This window comes from Xenopus tropicalis, chromosome 6 (genome assembly GCF_000004195.4).
Source record: "Xenopus tropicalis strain Nigerian chromosome 6, UCB_Xtro_10.0, whole genome shotgun sequence".
NCBI lineage: Eukaryota > Metazoa > Chordata > Amphibia > Anura > Pipidae > Xenopus > Xenopus tropicalis.
In genome coordinates this window covers 15012262-15032290 of record NC_030682.2, presented here as the reverse complement: position 1 = coordinate 15032290, position 20029 = coordinate 15012262, and the positions used below count along the sequence as shown (strand labels likewise).

The following is a 20029-nucleotide window of genomic DNA, read 5'->3' as shown; positions in this document are numbered from 1 at the left end:
TGCGACTTTTTCAAGCTCTCAATACGAAAGTTGCGACAATTCGTGAAAGTCGTAATGGCTATGAAAAAGTCGCGACAATTCACGAAAGTCATAATGGCAATGAAAAAGTCGCGACAATTCACGAAAGTCATAATGGCAATGAAAAAGTTGCGACAATTCGCGCAAGTCGTAACGGTTACGAAAAAGTCGCGACAATTTATGGAAAAGTCGTAACGGCGACGAAAAAATCGCAAAAAATATGAAAAAGTCGCAAAATGTTCGTTTTCCAATCCGAATTTTTCTCATTCGGATTTGTGGATTAGTAAATCAGCCCCTAAGGGGTATATTTATCATGCTGTGTAAAAAGAGGAGTAAAGCATTACCGGTGATGTTACCCAGAGCAACCAATCAGCAATTACATTTCAACATTATATTTAACCTTATCCGCGCTTAACTAATATTAATCCCCACCGTGTGAAATTGTGTTTAAACCTCACCAAAGTTGTGAAATTAAATAAATCAATAATTAAATATATGAACTTAGTGCTGAGCAGCTGCCTTCCTCCAAACTAATCCCAATATAACAAAAAACAATCTGAAACCAGAGTTGGCGCTCCAATAAACAAATTACCAAGTGTTGTGATTTAGTTCAAAACATTTCGTATTTATTAAAAATTCACACTAAAATTATATATACATAATTATACCTTATATTAAAAATCTAGATAAACTATAACAATACATAGGATAATCAGAAATTCATTTGAGGTACTAAAATAAATCGTTTATAGCCAGCCTGATAGTTCAAAAAGTAATTACATTAACATAATATAATATAATCAAGGAGTCAATATGAAATTAGCACAATCAGATAATAAATATAGAGTGCCACTATAAAAAGAAAACGGATAAAAGATTGCACATATGCCCTATCAAGAGTTACATAGTAATTATTACTTCAGTGATATCTATTTGCCAGCTTCGGCACATCATAACAGGCAAATTAATCTATAGAAAACTCCCCCGTATGTGCTCTATCGGGGGACAGGTAAACTAGAGGAGATAGACTTTCAATTAGGCGCACATCTTGTGGTGTGTAACTTTACCACTAACGCTGAATAATCAAAATCTGTGCGCACATATATCATACAGGAGTTTACCGATAGATACTAAATAGTAATTCCCCCCATGCTGAGTCCAATATATCAGGTATATCACGTATTACCCTATATCCCGGCCGGGAACTTACTTTAGGGTCGCCCCGTCGGAGGAGCTCACTTCTACACACGGCGCAACACCGTACGGCACCAGAAAATGACGTCACCGCTATGAGCCGAAGTGAGAGCTACGGGTCCTCCTAGGTGGCCAAAAACCGACGCGTTTCGCGCACCTGCGCTTAGTCATGGATTGAAGAAAATCAAAGCATCTGATTGGCTGCTATAAACAACATCACCGGTGATGTTTTACTCCACTTTTTACACAGCATGATAAATATACCCCTTATTCCCTCCCTACCAAACTTGTCCCCGCAATGTAACACCTGACCAAGAAAAACACAATGACACCATCATTTTTTGGTGGGTGGAGTTCGGCCACAGCTTTATTAAAGAAATCCCAACGTCAGAAAAATAGTCCTTACATGTATTTAAAACTTTACCAAACATCACAACAACATTTTTATAACTGTTTTATAACGAATGCCGGCAGTGGGCATGTGAAAACCATCAAACACCACCAGAGATTAAATGGCCAAGGACTATCCCCCGCCATTTGCTGTGACAAACCAAATATGTACAGTATATATATGTCTTTGGAAATTTATTTTTTTTTGCATAAAGAGAACCTGCATGAAAATGAAACATGCAAATTGAGAGAACTTACCGGCCTATGGTTACTATCTAATTGCTCTTAAACAGGGAGGGGGGGAGGGAGATGCTGCTTCATGCCTGCAGAGTGAGACGCTGCTGAGAGAGCTGACAGGCAAAGGGGAGGGGGTGAGTACAGTTACTTTTCTTCCTGCCCAAAGGCTAAGATAATTAACTCCTCGCGTGCCGGAGGGAATTGGGCACAGATTGGCTCCCCAGTCCTTCTGCGCTTTCCTTACGTATTTCAGCGCCCTCTAAACTGCATATTTCAACCCTAAGAGGAATACACAGTATGAAATCTATATATTCAGACAAGCAACACAGCAGTCAGATGAAGCTCTGGATGCATATCACACTAGATTACGTTTGCTGGCTAAATACTGTCATTTCTCTAACACTGATGAGGAAATAAAAGCACAAATAATACAAAACTGCACTTCCTCCAAGCTCAGGACATATGCACTGAGAGAATCTGAGCTCTCTTTAAAGGACACATATTGGATGAATGGCAAAAACCCTAACCCTGTAGGCAATTATGAATAATATCCGGTGCTGGTTTCCCTTTGTGCTAAACATTAACCCTATCTGTAACAATGGCCCCTTTATTGGAGCTCCCTATCGATCCTATCACTTCTCTGTCCGAGTTTGAAATGAGGGGTGGGCGTGTCCTAACGGTCTCTGCCAGAAGCACAGTAGGTGGGCGAGAGCCAATCACAGCCCTGCACCCACACAAGCACAGACAGGCTTCAGTTCCCTATCAGGTCAGCCTAGCTGCTGATTGGTTCCTATCCTACAGTGCAGTGTACTGAGTGCCGCCGGCCCCCCTGCACATTCAGAGAACTCAGCCAGCAGGAAGTGGAACAGATGGGCGGGGCTAGTGGGGTTTTTGTGGAATTTCTCAATAAATCAGCCTGAAACACAACTTTTTAAGCACAATCCTTCTATATCTAGAGGAGTATAATTCATTGGCACATTCATAGATTTTTATAGGATATGTCTCCTTTAAAACCCCTACTGGACTATGGCAGATCATTAGAGATTTCTGATAAACAAGCTGCATGTATAGAAAGCAAATCCACTACTGATCAGTGTGCTGTAAACAAGACTGATGAAGCTTATACCACTGCACATACCAAATATAATCAGATGCCACTCACTACATGCAGAAACTGTCGTGGTTCCTACCCACATACAGGAATCTGTCCAACAAAAGGCCAGAAATGCAGAGCCGGTGGCAAAAGGAATCCTTTTCAAAACGCCGCAGGACAAAACTGCTTTATAAAAGTGAATCACTTTCTTACACCAAAGTGCAACCAAGGGAAGTGAATCATGTCACACCCCACACAATAATCAAGCCTGAGACTTTCAGTGATGAAGAAGGAATATACATTTGTGGCCACTGCCCAGTGCAAAGGCAAACAACCACAGGTAGATGTTCTCATTGACAACACTAAAATCACTGCAATGATAGAATCAGGTTCTGCTGTAATCTCATTGGAGAATCTACATTTCAGCTGTTGAAACCACAACTGTTAGAAAGCAGTATTAAAATATATGCATATGGTGCAGAAAGACCCCTTGATATATGTTGTAAATTCATCACCACCTGTAAATTCAGAGACAAAAAATTAAAAACATGGTTTTATGTGACCAAGGGAAATCATAATTCACTTTTGAGTTTTGAAACATCATCTTGCCTGGGTCTAATCAAACTCATGAACGCAGTCTCAACACTCTGTTGCAAATAACCTAGTGTTTCAATACAGTCACTTGTTTGAGGGAATTGGAAGGTTAAAAGACTTTCAGGTGCAACTTCACATTAATCCTGCTGTGAAACCAATAATACAGCCACACAGGAGAATTCCCTTCCATTTACGGCAAAAAGTCAGCATAGAACTAGAAAACCTTGAAAAGCAGGGTATTATTGAACGTGTATATGGGCCCACTCATTGGGTCTCCCCAAAAGTAACAGCACCAAAACCCAAAGACCCTGACAATGTTCGAATCTGCTTTGACATGCGACAAGCTAACACTGCAATCATGAGAGAGCATCATATCATTCCAACCATAGATGATATTATCCATGACCTCAACCAGGCTAAAATATTTTCAAAGTTGGACCTAAAAGCAGGTTATCATCAACTTGAACTGCATCCAGACAGCAGATACATAACAACATTTTTCACACACACTGGACTGTGGAGGTACGAACGCTTGAGTTTTGGGGTATCTTCTGCTGCTGAAGTCTTCCAGAATGTAATACAGCAAACACTGGACTTTCGGGTGTGACAAATTTCAGTGATGACATTGTGGTGTATGGGGCATCCCAGAAAGAACATGATGATAATCTAACAGCAGTATTCAAAAGACTCCATGAAAAAGGTTTAACATTAAACCGCAGCAAATGTGAATTTAATAAGACTCAGCTTCGATTTTACGGTTTTATTTTTTCTAGAGATGGTGTATCTGCAGACCCCAGAAAGGTTGCAGCCATTCACGAGGCAAGTGCTCCCAAAGATGCCAGCGAAATACGCAGTTTTCTTGGAATGGCTAACTATTGTTCTCGTTTCATTCCTCATTTTTTCTACTCTTGCAGCTCCACTGAGAGATCTGACAAAGAAAGGTGAACCCTGGGACTGGGGAGAAACTGAGAAGAGTGCCTTCCAAACACTAAAACAAAGCTTAACGAGTGAGCGGATTATGTCATATTTCAATCCTCACAGAGAAACTGGACTAATAGTTGATGCCAGTCCAGTTGGCCTTGGTGCCATACTAACACAGAAACACAGGTAAACAATATGTCATTGCATATGGCAGCCGTTCACTCAGTGATGTAGAAAAATGATATTCTAAATCAGAGCGTGAAGCATTGGCAATAGTATGGAGCTGTGAATATTTTCACCTGTACCTGGATGGGAGTCCTTTCACTCTAGTGACAGATCACAGGCCACTACAGCTCATCTGGAATAATCCCAAATCTAAACCTCCAGCCAGAATAGAGAGATGGGGCCTATGACTACAGCCATATAATTCTGTGTGGTATACAAATCTGGTAAAGCTAATCCAGCAGACTGCATGTCACGCCACCCCATACCGTCTACTCCTCTCAAAAATTCCAGAGAATGTAAAGTAGCAGAAGAGTATGTCAATTCTGTGTCCAGCCATGCAGTCCCAAAGGCTCTTACAATTCAAGAGCTTCAGGAAGCCACACTGAAAGATCCTGTATTACAAGCACTTGCGCAACTGATACGCAATGGTAAATGGTACACTGTAGACAAAAGCACCGAACAATCAGCAAAGCTCACAACAAGAGTTGCAAAGGAGCTCACAGTCACTGATGACAACAGCATCCTCTTAAGGGGTAACCGAATACTTATTCCATACTGTCTACAAAACCGAGTGTTGTCTCTAGCTCATGAAGGACACCAAGGTTTAGTAAAAATGAAAAGACTTCTTAGAAAAAAAGTATGGTTTCCAAACATAGATCAGAGAGCAGAGATGGTGGTGCAAAGATGCATTGCGTGTCAGGCAACGACACCTGGTACACACAAGGAACCATTACAAATGTCTGTTTTACCAGCAGCCCCCTGGTGTAATGTGAGCATTGATTTTTATGGACCATTTCATACTGGTGAAAACCTGCTGGTTATCACTGATGATTATTCCAGATACCCAGTGGTTGAAATTGTCAGATCAACTTCCTCTGTTGCAGTTCTACCTGTTCTGGACAAGGTGTTGGGCATTCCACAGACTGTAAAAACAGAAAATGGCCCACCTTTTAATGGAGATCAGTTCAAGAACTTTGCCTTGTACCTCGGATTTAAACATAAGCGTATCACTCCACTGTGGCCTCAAGCAAACGGGGAAGTGGAGAGGTTCATGCAGACAATGGAGCAGTTCCTTAGAGCAACTGCATCTGAAGGCCAGCCATGGAAACAAAATCTGTTTTCTGTTCTCAGAGACTACAGGTCCACCCCACATTGCACAACAGACAAATCACCTGCAGAGCTGCTGTTCAACCGCAAACTCAGGACCAAAATTCCATTTAGTGACAGCAAAACTGAGACTGTGGATAGAGATTTGTTTGAAAAAGATTCTAGAGCTAAATCCAAAATGAAAGCTTATTCTGACACTCATCGTCATGCAAGACACTCTGGGTTGGCAGTGGGAGACAGAGTCACTGGGATGTACCTTTCCACTGTTTGGTATAGTATGCTTTTGAATTGTTTGTTTAAATTTTGGTTGTTTATTTCACTGCATGAGACTATGAGACCTAAATATATTTGACCACATTGCTATTATATGTTTTAGCCAATGTATCTTATGTTGTTTCAAATCTGAATTAAGGGAGGGATGTAGTGTTCAACAGCAACCCTGTTATAAGATGTTTATTATGTTTTGTTAATGTTCAATACTATGCAGCACTGCTGACATTAGAGGGCACCCTTTCCAGCAAGCCAGATAGTATCATAGTCACTATGGTTTTGATACAGCCATGTGAGCAGAGCTGGCGGCCTTACAGTTTGTAAAATAAAGCCTACAGCAAAAGCCTTCTGTGTTTGTGTGGGTACAAACTTTACAGGGCTAGCCATATTCTTCATTTCCCAGGGTGCCACAAATGTGTGACCTGTGCTCTGAAAAACTTCAATCACACTTTACTGCTAAGCTGCAAGTTGGAGTGATATATACCACTCCCAGCGTCCGATCAAGCAGAGCAAGGTAGCAAGATAGCAGCTCCCAGTAGGTATCAGAATTGCACTCAAAAGTAAGATATCCAAGTCCGGCTTGAGACTCCTCCAGTTACATGGGAGCAGGAGAAACAATAGGTTAACTGAAAGCAGTTCTAATGTGTAGCGCTGGCTGAAAGCTCAGACTCAGGCACACTTTACTGCTGCACTGCAAGTTGGAGCGATAACCCCCCCTCACCCCCAGCAGCCAATCAGCAGAACAATGGGGAGGGAGCAAGATAGCAGCTCCCAGTAGGAATCAGCATAGCACTCAATAGTAAGAAATCCAAGTCCGGCTTGGGACTCCTCCAGTTACATGGGAGTAGGAGAAACAATAGGTTAGCTGAAAGCAGTTCTAATGTGTAGCGCTGGCTCCTTCTGAAAGCTCAGACTCAGGCACACTTTCTAATTTACCTCCCACCAATATGAGTTTTAAAGTTCTAGGCCCAGTTGTCTTAGCAGCTACTAAAGCAACTTAATTTCTTCTTTTCTTATTCCTACCGATCACTCAAACTGCTGTCTACAATCTAGGGACAGTGAACATAGACTGGCAGCCAAGTACCTAGATAAGGAGCGTGCTGGAAGGTTTGCTTTACTATAATGTTATAACATAACCTAACATTATAAATTAATATTTAGTCATGAAAAGGATTTCATTTTTTATAAAGGATATGTTGTAAAGACATTTTTGCTGATGAGTTCTCTTATCTTTGAGAGACTTTTCATTTGAAATGATAGTATTATTTGCTGCCCTGTGTTTCCGGTTTCCACACATTTCTATGTATGATTGCATTTAGGCATGGAACATCCAGAAATGGAATGGGGCATTGTAGTAATCACTTAATATTCTTGTATATGCACAAAAATACAGTTTATATGAAAAGTTGTGATCCCTTGAGTGCACCAGAACCAAGATATAATTACCCCTTATTGGGGGCAGAACAGTCCAATTGGGTTTATTTAATGGTTAAATGATTCCCTTTTCTCTGTAATAATAAAACAGCACCTGTACTTGATCCCAACTAAGATATAATTACCCCTTATTGGGGGCAGAACAGCCCTATTGGGTTTATTTCATGGTTAAATGATTCCCTTTTCTCTGTAATAATAAAACAGTACCTGTACTTGATCCCAACTAAGATATAATTACCCCTTATTGGGGGCAGAACAGCCCTATTGGGTTTATTTAATGGTTAAATGATTCCCTTTTCTCTGTAATAATAAAACAGTACCTGTACTTGATCCCAACTAAGATATAATTACCCCTTATTGGGGGCAGAACAGCCCTATTCGGTTTATTTAATGGTTAAATGATTCCCTTTTCTCTGTAATAATAAAACAGTACCTGTTCTTGATCCCAACTAAGATATAATTACCCCTTATTAGGGGCAGAACAGCCCTATTGGGTTTATTTAATGGTTAAATGATTCCCTTTTCTCTGTAATAATAAAACAGTACCTGTTCTTGATCCCAACTAAGATATAATTACCCCTTATTAGGGGCAGAACTGTCCTATTGGGTTTAATTAATGTTTATTGATTTTTTTTTAGTAGACTTAAGGTATGGAGATCAAAATTACGGAAAGACCCCTTATCCAGAATACCCTTGGTCCCGAGCATTCTGGATAACTGGTCCTATACCTGTACCAACTTCAGCATCTGCATATATAGCATGCACTTTTTATGTTAAAACCGGTTGTAGTAAAGAATGAAAACATACATTTTTAGAAAAAATAGACTTTAAAACCAAAGCACCAGAAATAATTCAGATAATTCAGGTAATTCAGATTCAGGGCCTAAAAAGGCCCCAAGGGAACACTGACCCCAGAAAACAATATATTTTTGTCCAGTACACATTTTGATGAGTACTCCAGAGTACTTTACTACAATCCTATTAAGCAGTTTTTAAAAAAGATTCTGAAAATCTCCCAAAAGCTTGCATTGTATAGCATCCAACAAAGAATGTTTTTTTTATAGCATGTGACTTTCCAAATATAACATTTAAACCTGCCCGGCTTTTTTATCTGTAAGAGACGGCTTGATTTGCAAAGAATAACAAGCTTAATAACCAGGAAAAAAACATCTCTCTTCTCGTAGCAGCAGAATGCCATATAATAGACCATTTTTAATGTGAAACTATTTAAGTTATACTATTTGTATATATATATATATATCTCTAAGTGAAGTGCCAGTCTGTCCCTGTCCAATCATTTCATTGTGTCCAGATTCATGCAGTATAGGAATATTAGCAATATTGTTTTCTTTTTAATGTGAATTGCTACTTCACTTCATTTCTTTCTTGCCTTTTTGGTCACAATATATAGGTGATCAACTAAAATTTTTATCGATACAATTTTAAAAAAGTCTACATGATATCGCAATAACTCCAAAGAAGTTCCTGCATCTCATACTTGCTAATTTATTAACATTTATTAACATTTTGTGCACAACCATGGCCACATTAATTAAGGCCTGGTTACACCCCACCAAACCCACCCACCCATTGGGGTTCACTTTCTTGAAGCACATTCAGTGCGGTTGCCATTTAGAGCCACAGAACTGAATCTGAAGCTGTTGCCTTCATTACTTTAGTCTGATTTCATTGTTGCAGTTCTTATATTCCTTCATTATAGTGTCCTATCCAGTATAATCTGACTATGAAGGTTTTCATTCATCCAGGTATGAGCTAATTGCCTTCTTATACCTGGGATATGTTGCTCTTCTCTCTGAGAATAAGGAAAGGGGTACAAAAGTCAGTAATGAACATGAAAACACACATGAATAAAAAAGGGATTAAAGGAATATTTGCCAACCTAATAGTAAATTGACCTACCTATGTTTTAGGCGTGAAATAACAAGTGCCAAGTACATCAGTGAACACATCACTAGCAAAAATCCACACGCGGCAACTGTTGAAATTATTATAACATTTCGATCGTTATCCAAATCCAGATCTTCCAACAAATCTTCCATCATTTCTGAAAAGAAATACGATTGTATTAGCTACTTGGGTCTCGTGCAGGAACCTAATGAACATCTGTCAGTGTCAAATATTCAGTAATAAATCATGCATTCCCTCCTCCCATAGGGCAGGTACCCCAATCTTATTGAAATATTAACGAAAAGGTCTAATTCCCCCAGAGTAGTGTTACCTAGTGCTGAGGAGGCTGGCACTGGAGATTGCACGTTAGTAGTGGTTTCTGTGGGAAAAAAAGAACAACATTAATATCAAATATGGAAACCCAATGGCAAAATAAACAGATTTAAAATTGGCCAACAAGGCTGCTAGGCAATCCTAGGGGGTATTAGAACACATTCACCTTAAAGAGTGAACTAGCAGCAAAAAGCTTAGTCAAGTAATTACCATTTACACTAAAGCATCTGCTAATTGCAGCCTATGACAACAGAATCTTCCCTGAAATAACTGCAATCGGGACAACTATGTCCTCATATATCACTTCTACTATTTTAGATGTAATACTCACTTTCAACACTTTTTCTGGCATCATTGGCCTCTTTTTCTTGGTCATCAACTGTTGCTAAAATTAAAAAAAATGTACAAGTCAGTTCTATGTCTAATGAAGTCATTTGTATATTTTCCTCCAAAGAATGTCAGACTTGGCAGCTGGATGGCATTTCATATTAATATATTAATGGGCACAATTTAAAACTTCCTTTCCTTACTTTTCATGTTACCAGTATCATTATATTCTTTTTCAACAAATTGTTACTATATTGTTATTTATGTGTACTTGAATCTTTAAGGAAATTATATGCCAAATGCTGTAAATGAACAAAGGACTATGAATTAATAGGAATGCATTTCCCATATTCACCTTCACTTGTTTCAGTATCATCTTTCTTTGCTTCTTGTCCATAATCTGCAGTTTCTGAAATACAAAAGATCATTATATACCTCCTATATTCCTTTATGGTTGACTACTATATATTGATGTGCCTAAATATTTAATGAAGTATAGGGTCACAGTGCAACGAATAGCAATCCCTAACACTATACAATACAGTGGCACATATATACCATGGCTGTACGTCCATACCCTGAACCCATTATGGGGACAATAGGATGGGTACTACTGAGGATTCTGTGCCATTGCAGTGGGGCTGTTTTTCAATTTGACTACATCTTCTTGTAAATGGTTTTAGTTTGTCCCAGTCTCTTTTCCTCCCCCCCTCCCTCCCTACTATATGGTACAACCAACTGTCACTGCTGTCTAACTAAACCAAAGCTCAAAGCAACAGTAGTTTATGCCAGACTACCTAATCAGCACCCTGCGTGGCAAGAAGGGGGGCATTGGATCTAATCCAGGGCTTGAACAGGCTGAAGCTGCAGAGGCTGCACCCTAAGTGAGATGTATTTTCAGTTCCTGTATTAGTTCTCCCTGTGATTAGAGAGCACTTACACAGATCCTGAAGGGAACACCAAGACTGCTACTGTTATGCAGACCCCTCATTAATATACGTATAATAGTGAGCTGAGGCTACAGGAGGCCATATACGTTGGCACTACATCTATATTCTATGGACACTTGAAGTTCAAAGTTTTTCCACAATAAATAAAATACTATCCCAGTCCTGGGGTGCTTCACGTGTGTGCAGTCTCCCCTCAGTCTCACAGCACCCTTGACATGGCAGGGCCTGTTAAAGATTTTTTTTTTGTGGGGGGACCTGGTCTGGGCAAGTTATTCTACTTGTGGAATAAGTACATTTTTAAACAACTCACTATAATATTATATTGAGGTGATATGGAAGAGTAGTGATGGGTGAAATGTTTCGCCAGGCATGGATTTGCTCTGAAAAATTCGCCGTGGACGGGCATCAAAATAAATATCCCGCGTCAAAATAAATAGTTGCGCGTCAAGAGGATAGTTGAAGTTTCAAAATAAATAGTCGCACTTAAAAGAAAATACTTGCGGCGTCAAAATAAATAGTCGCAGTTAAAAAAAATACTTGCGGCGTCAAAATTGATAGTCGCGCATCAAAAAAATAGTCGCAGATGTCAAAGAATAGTTGTGGCATCAAAATAAATAGTCGCGCGTCAAAAGAAAAGCCGCGGGCGACAAATTTTTTTTTACACGCAACATTTTCGCCGCTTTGCAACAGACAGATTCGCTCATCACTATGGAAGAGTAAATACATTTGAATAATTATCTATGTCCTTCGTGATATTTTAGCAGTGTTTTATGGACAAGATGATTGTGTTGTGGGAACCTGTAATACTCACTTTCCACATTTCTGCTGCTTTCAGTAACATCATTCACATTTCTGCTGCTTTCAGTTACATCTTCCACATTTCTGCTGCTTTCAGTTACATGATCCACTTTTCTGCTGCTTTCAGTAACATCATTCACATTTTCTTGGTGAACTTGTGTGGTTGCTGAATTTAAAAAAAAAATTGTTACTCAGTCCTATTTCAGGTATGTTTGAGTGTTAGACTGCTCCATATTTATGTGCTTTCACTTTATTCAAGTTTAGGTTCAGTGCTATGAATCACAATCTATTGCACTGTGAAATATAATGGTGCAAGTACCATACAACAGACCCCGGTGACCGTGTAACCCCATATAAACACGTGTAAACATAATAAACAATAAAAAAAAATGTAATATTTACATAGGTAACCATGAAAGTTTAGCAATGCTGTATAGACAAGATGTTATTGCTTTGTGGGAACCTGTAATACTCACTTTCCACACTTATGCTGCCTTTAGTAACATGATCCACATTTTCTTGGTGAACTTGTGTGGTTGCTGAATTTAAAAAAAAATTAAATTGTTACTCAGTCCTATTTCAGGTATGTTTGAGTGTTAGACTGCTTCATATTTATGTGCTTTCACTTTATTCAAGTTTAGGTTCAGTGCTATGAATCACAATCTATTGCACTGTGAAATATAATGGTGCAAGTACCATACAACAGACCCCGGTGACTATGGGGGGGAAGTTGGGGGGTAGGGGGACCTTGATCTATCAAAGTTTCTTTATGCTGGGGGGCTTGGCCCGGGCTAGTTACACCACTGGTAAAATTTGTAGAAACATAAGTGTAAATATAAACATAATAAACAAAATATTTTTCAATATTTACATAGGTAACCATGAAAGTTTAGCAATGCTGTATAGACAAGATGTTATTGCTTTGTGGGAACCTGTAATACTCACTTTCCACACTTATGCTGCCTTTAGTAACATGATCCACATTTCTGCTGCTTTCAGTACCATGATCCACATTTTCTTGATGAACTTGTGTGGTTGCTGAATTAAAAAAAAATTGTTACTCAGTCCTATTTCAGGTATGTTTGAGTGTTAGACTGCTTCATATTTATGTGCTTTCACTTTATTCAAGTTTAGGTTCAGTGCTATGAATCACAATCTATTGCACTGTGAAATATAATGGTGCAAGTACCATACAGCAGCCCCCAGTGACCGTGTAACCCCCTATAAACACGTGTAAACATAATAAACAATAAAAAATTTTTTAATATTTACATAGGTAACCATGAAAGTTTAGCAATGCTGTATAGACAAGATGTTATTGCTTTGTGGGAACCTGTAATACTCACTTTCCACACTTATGCTGCCTTCAGTAGCATCATCATATGCTTCTTCGTCATCTGTGGTTGCTAAATTTAAAAAAAATATATGTTATTACTCAGTCCTATCTCAGGTATTTCTCTTAGGTATGCAGAAGGGAAGAGGATAATCACATAGATGTAAAGAGGTCTATAGGCTCAACCTACAGCCAAAAGGAGCAGACTACACCATATAAACATAGAGAGCAGGCACTCAAAAATTCCAACCTTGACAGATTAAATTAAAAGTACAAAATCCAATTTATTTAAGTTTACATGTCCATAAAAAGACTTAATCATAGCCTGTGATTAAGTGCCTTATAGCATGGAACCAGGGGCGGGCCAAGCCAACCGGGCGCCCAAGGCAACCCAATCGGCCACCTCGCCCCTGCACCCTCCAGATGCGACGCGATAATTCATTGCCCCCACCGCATAATCACAAGCGGAGGGGGCAATGACAAAGGAACTAGGGGTAGGCAGGAGAGGTTCCTGCCTGGCACCCCCCAATCATTGCACCCTAGGCAGCTGCCTCTTCTACCTACCCCACCCCTAGTTCCGGCCCTGCATGGAACATGCAGACATGTAAATGTAATATAAAGATAGTAGCCCGGAAGAGCGAGCCTGGGATAGGTGGAGCGTAGCGAGGCCATGGTAAGGGGGGTGAATAGGGACCCATAGGAAGTTGGTGTATAGGATGATGGGAGTTGTAGTATCAAAGCAGCAAATGGGAGGAGAAAGAGGCCATATAAACAAGTGAAGAAGGCATCCATTACCTCGTGGCTGTAGAAGGGAGAGGACAGGTAATAAGTGGGAACTGGTTGATTAGTCACAGCTTAAGGCAGGGTGGGGCTGCCCTAGGGGGGGCCGAAAAGGGGCTAAATAGATTAAGGGACAGGTGCTTTTCTGGGGGGGTAGGCCTGGGGGCTAGGCTTTGGGGGGTCATAGTAGGCACAGGGGTTGGGAAAGTTTGGTTGTGGAGGCTTAGTCACAGGCTTGAAAGAATTCTTCAATTGTCTAAGGTTAAGTTATTATAATGGTAAGAATTGTAATGCAGCCTTCAGCGGCTAAATGGTATGTAACTATGTTTATGTAATTGGTGTAAAGTGTATTGAATGATACATTGATTACAATTATGTTGTGTTATCAATAAAATAAGCTGCGGCCTTTCCACCCAGAAAAATGCAGCTCTGTGTTTGGTTTTTGAGGGGGGTTAGACTGGGGTGTGGGTTAGGAGAAAAGGGGGCCGTGATTGCAACCCCCCATGTCAAGATATCTTACTTTTAATTGAAACTGTCAAAGTTGGAATTATTGAGTGCCTGCTCTCTATGTGTATACAATGTTTCTTAGGTACTTCATATGTGTGGGTTTGCGTATTTAGAATTGTATGAAGTAATTGCACTATTAAATAAGTATTTTTCCAAGTAATAGCAAGAATACGTTTAAATATACATTTAAAGTGACAAAACTGTACTGGCACAAGGTTTTGCCTGGGTGTGAATCAAAACAGAGAACATTTTTCTAATCATACATAGGGAACATCCTAAATATGAGGGTGGGCTTGCCTTGGGTGCCCTTAACTCTCAACCTGGCTCTGCCTTACGTTATTAACAGCTACAATTTAATCTTACCTGGCAGTGTTGTAACAGAAGGATTCGGCGGAATTGTTATACCATCATCATCATCATCATCCGTGAAAAAATTATTCCCTTCTGCAATAAGGAGAAAAGGAGATATTAGTCCTATTGAATTTGTAAAACTGTGTAGATTTGTTGGGGGGGGCCTGAGAATTGTGGCAGCCAGGCCTAAACCAATGAAAATAATGCACAAAAAAAATCTTCCCTGCTCTATAATAAAATAATAAAATCAACGTGACCATTATTAGAATAGAAATAAAACTGAGTTTTCTGTATTTTTGTGGATAAAAATAATATCTATAATATAATCTAGATAATAATCTAACATTGCTAGAGATATTATAGTTAGAAATAATTGTAAAGTTTGTGCTCAAAGTATTTAAGTATTTATTTATTAGATGTATGATGAAATAAAATAAATAGGTAAAAAAGTTCAACTTAAATTTAATATTATAATACAGAAAGAAATCCCCTTTGGCAATAAGGTGGGAAAATATTTCATTAAAAAAATATCAAGCCTACTAAGGAAAACTCACCTGTTTTCAGGTAAAATATTGATAAGTAAAATGAAATAAAAAGAAAATTAAAAAAAATGTTTTTAAATTTGAAAAACATGTCTGTCCTCTAGGTCAATCCAAACAGGACTGAGCAAGATCAGCTTACACTGTGTGACTGCGCTTCATAACCATTGTGATGTCATTGTGATGTCACAATGGGCTCTTGCTCCAGCTTCCAACTGTCACAGTGCCTGTTGGCTGAACTTATTGAACTCTTTATCTCTAACTGTTTATAGGAGACATTTAGTTCTAAACAACACTACAATGTTCTCAGAACAAGGAATGGACACTTTGAATGGCAATTCAAATAAAAAAAATGTTTTGCTATGTTCTACTGTTAATGTATAATAAAAAAGAAAAAATCACATTAGGGAACTAAAAGAACATTGGTTTATGTATGACTGACCATATAAATTGTTCAGTAGCGGCAGAATGATATGCTGTCCCGTTACACTTCGCCAAAAAATTGGCAAAGTGGCAAAAATGTCGCGCATAAAAGCAATATGTCGCCCGCATCTATTCTTTTGCCACACGACTATTTATTTTGAGGCTGCGACTATTCTTTGATGCCTGCGACTATTTTTTAACACGCGACTATTTATTTTGACGCCGCGACTATTCTTTGATGCCTGCGACTATTTTTTAACACGCGACTATTTATTTTGAGGCTGCGACTATTCTTTAACGCCTGAGACTATTTTTTAACACGCGACTATTTATTTTGACACTGCGACTATTCTTTTGACTCACAACTATTTTTTTTATGCCTACTATTGTTTTTGGACACGCAGTGAATTTTTCCGCGGCGAATCCATGCCTGGCGAAACATTTCGCCCATCACTAATGGTGTTAAATAGAAACCTTGATAAAGGGAAAGTTCACACTTCACCCTATACCTTTATAATTAATACTTAACATACTGATCATTCAAATCATAATAAGTGACCTATCAAAGAATCTTTTCAAATTGCAATAAACATGCAGGTCTGGACTGGGATTCAAAATAGGCCCTGGCATTTTAGGACACAGAGGCCCAAACAGCCCCCCACAGGTCTGCTAAACAGTGACTGTCTATGGCATCTTACAGCTGCCCCTCTCACATTTGCCAGAATCCATGGTCCCGGCCTGTATACATATCAATAAATATTGGCCTTTCACATATTTTCCCTCGAGTTACCATATTGTTATATTATATACGTCACTCGCTTATCACCTGACAGCAAATAATCCAGGTTCTAACTGTAACCAAATGATGTATGGAAGTGAAAGATACAGCTCTGTCCATTTGTCGGTTGATGTAACCATGTGTGGGTTTGGTTTTTGCATAAGCACAGTGCCTCATACTCGCCAGAGTATATCCATAAATACCTAAAATGGTAGTATTCGTATATAGTATTATTCAATGGCACAAACTGATAAAAAGTTTTCATATACAGGTATCGGACCCCTTATCTGGAAACCCGTTATCCGGAAAGCTCCAAATTATGGAAAGCCCGCCTCCTATAGACTCCATTTTAATCAAATAATTCAGAATTTTAAAACTGATTCCCTTTTCGCTGTAATAATAAAACAGTACCTGTACTTGATCCCAACTAAGATATAATTATCCCTTATTGGGGGCAGAACAGCCCTATTGGGTTTATTTAATGGTTAAATGATTCCCTTTTCTCTGTAATAATAAAACAGTACCTGTACTTGATCCCAACTAAGATATAATTACCCCTTATTGGGGGCAGAACAATCCTATTGGGTTTATTTAATGGTTAAATGATTCCCTTTTTAATCACTGTTTTATTATTACAGAGAAAAAGGAAATCCGTCTGGCCCTGTCCAGTCATTTAATTGTGTCCAGATTCATGCACTATAGGAATATTAGCCATATTTACAGTGAAATGTGCACTATTTTGGATGTAGGTTTCATCTTCCATTTATTTTCCCTTAAATAGGTGCTATAGCAGGAGTACGACCATTCCTTCTCTTATTTGTAAAAGTAGGCACTCTGATTGATTGGCTTTGATTTGACATTTGTAACCCTAGGGGCCCTGCTGTAGTTCATGGTTGCCCAAGCAGAAATTTGGGAGTTGCCACTAATGCATAAAAAGTAGGGGTGTGCACTTTACGTTCTACTTAAGGGCTAAATAATGGAAGACACTCCTTTTAAAATAACATGCTTTCCCACTTTTCTACCCTTACATATGAGCAGACAGGCTAAGGATCTAAAATGCATTGATTTGTTCATAGTCTTGAGGTATACATGTATATATACAGGTATACATATCTTGTGTGTATTAACCCCTGACAGCCCATGCTTATTGCTCATCTACAGGGGTGGTTGGCCATAAATGCTTTCTATTTAGAATGTATTTAATGTTTTTTTAGGTTTGGTATTTATTTGCCTTTCTATCCTGCCCCCCTGACTATAAGTGACTTTGGGGTGTGTTTACTAAGAATGGAGATAAATATCACCGGTGATGTTGCCTGTAGCAACCAATTAGGTCTTTGCTTTCTAACTTGTGGGTGACTGTTCAAATCTTAATGCTGATTGGTTGCTATGGGCAATATCACCGGAGATATTTATCTCCAATGTTAGTAAACATGCCCCTTAGTCTGTAATAGGATTGGCTAGTCAAACAGCAGGATAGATTTTTGGATCACCTTTTTAACCTTTTTTTTTCCCAGTTTGATGTTACTGTAATTGCATAGTTGCTGTAGGCCAGTGGTGCTAGCAAACAGAATGGGTTGCAGAATCAAAATGGACTAAATGCAGGTAGATTTAGGTTCTCGCCAGTGTACTTGGAGGGAATTTAGCACCTATAAATATCAACCAAAACTGGAACCTCTCTGCACCAATAGGGTATTTTTGTGAAAGCACAGCGGAGTAATTGTTGCCACCTAGTGCAATATATGTTGTCTAGATACATCCAGCCCAAAATGTAGTTCCATAAGTAAATAGCAGATTTGTTACACTTTGTACTTTTTTTTCCCTGTGCCGTAAGAGAGCGCTATTGTTACTCCTGGCACCATGTCGGGCCTGTTTATACCAGACGAGACGCTTGTTTTCAGAAGGCAAGTGATGGGAAATGACTGCATTGCAATTGTAGATAAAGTGAAGCAGTCCGTTATAGTAATGTCACAGCGGCTATATGTAGTGGGATGTGAAACAGGTCTTTGGTCCTACCTACTGCACTATATTTATTTGTATATGTACATACTGTACTTGGTATATTACTATTTATACAGTTATTTTTTCTGTAATGCCATAATTGTGGTTTTGGTCTGTTTTCTTCCTGTTTTTATACTGTCTAGATTCAATACACAGTGTATGGCTTGTAACCCTATTTTGGCTACTGTTGTACTTTTAACACGCAATCACCTGCGTGTGGCACTACAGGAGCCCTGAGCTTATTTTTGGGGGACAGGTATAATATTGTTGAATGGCGTTCCTCCACCCAGGGTAGGTATAGATAGAACTATATTTCTCCTCCTGGGAAAACTCAATTATGTCCTCCTTGGACCAGGACTCCCTGCAACTCCCAGTACCTTGCCCCTCCCTTGGGGTAGCTGCTTACCAGGCAGTTGAGGATCCTCAGTATATGAACAGCCAAGACACCGGTTATGATGGTGAACCAGATGAACTTGCTTTATTATTGATGCAGGCAGAACTTTCAGGGGATGTCACACAGATGGCTCAAGTCACACCCTCTCTCTTTGGGCTACCCCCACCGGATGATCCCACCTAGGAACTAACCACAGTCCACGCGTAGGGCCCCTTAAATGGGAACACTCCCAGGTGCTGACTTGGCTCTCCTGACTAGACACTACATGTCCTGAACTCCAGCCATGAACGCTGGGGGGTCTTAACCCCTCTCTCTTGTTGGGGCTATCTCTGCCCTTTCTCTCTAGCCTGCCTGTCACTCCTAGAGTGACCTATTACAGTATCTCCTATACTGAACACTAGCCTGTTGTACACCTCTTTACAGAGGGGAGGTTCCAGGACTAAAACCTGATGAACATGGAAGTCATCCCCTTTTATAACCCAACTAAAGGGGCCCAATTCATTGGAGTCCCTACAGGCTATTTGCAAATCCACATATTCATAACTGTAACTATGAGTATACCTATGCACTGCATTCAGTTGGCTTTTTTCTGCATCTCTCCTATGGAAAGGATACAGAATAGTCATTATTTTGAAGGACAACCACTTAGCCGGGAGCACACAGTGATTTTCATTCATGTTTTTTTTCCTCACTGCTTTTCTTCATATTGTCCCCAAGGGTCACCTATTGCTGCCAATGAATTATCAGTATGGGAGATTTCATGCGATTTTAGCTTTAAAATGCACTAGGTTTTTGAGCAAGGTTCACCTTTAGTGGTATTTTCACATGCTTCTCCTTGCCAGCAGTGGGTAGGCTTTGGGGTGATTATTGACAATTATGAAAACGCACTATAGTCCCAAGGGTCCCTTTAAGTGCTGGAGTGACTTTGACTTTCCCCAGCAGAGTCATTTTTGATTTATTGCATTCTCTAATGCCACACTAGGGGGTAGATTTATGATTGCTCAAGCCCTCTTGCAGGGTTTGGGGGGGGACAACTTTTTTTTTAGGTATTTTTACCTTAGTGGGCTTTCTTAAATAAGAAAATGTGCACTTTTTTTCATTCAATTTCTTTTATTTTCTCCTACTAA

The 20029-nt window shown here is 39.4% G+C and overlaps 1 protein-coding gene across 1 annotated transcript; it reads right to left on the bottom strand.

Moving 5' to 3' along the window:
* Positions 1-9048: 9048 nt before the first annotated feature.
* On the bottom strand, positions 9049-19850 carry LOC116411538. The gene is made up of 11 exons (XM_031903983.1): positions 19791-19850; positions 14783-14993; positions 13146-13205; positions 12745-12837; positions 12276-12338; positions 11813-11965; positions 10407-10460; positions 10056-10109; positions 9723-9770; positions 9404-9548; positions 9049-9296 (listed from the first exon to the last, which is right to left on the bottom strand). The coding sequence occupies exons 1-11, from the start codon at positions 19848-19850 to the stop codon at positions 9269-9271; spliced, it is 969 nt and encodes a 322-aa protein (XP_031759843.1). The 3' UTR covers positions 9049-9268.
* Positions 19851-20029: the final 179 nt, after the last annotated feature.

What these genes read in the sequence shown, in the direction of transcription:
- LOC116411538 (XM_031903983.1), bottom strand. Translation starts at nt 19,850, where the DNA reads ATGACTCTGCTGGGGAAAGTCAAAGTCACTCCAGCACTTAAAGGGACC. An exon ending in AGGCAGCATAAGTGTGGAAA is followed by an intron (nt 12,838 to 13,145) that starts GTGAGTATTACA and finishes TTTTTAATTCAG; the next exon opens with CAACCACACAAGTTCATCAA. An exon ending in ATTTCACGCCTAAAACATAG is followed by an intron (nt 9,297 to 9,403) that starts GTAGGTCAATTT and finishes CCTTATTCTCAG; the next exon opens with AGAGAAGAGCAACATATCCC.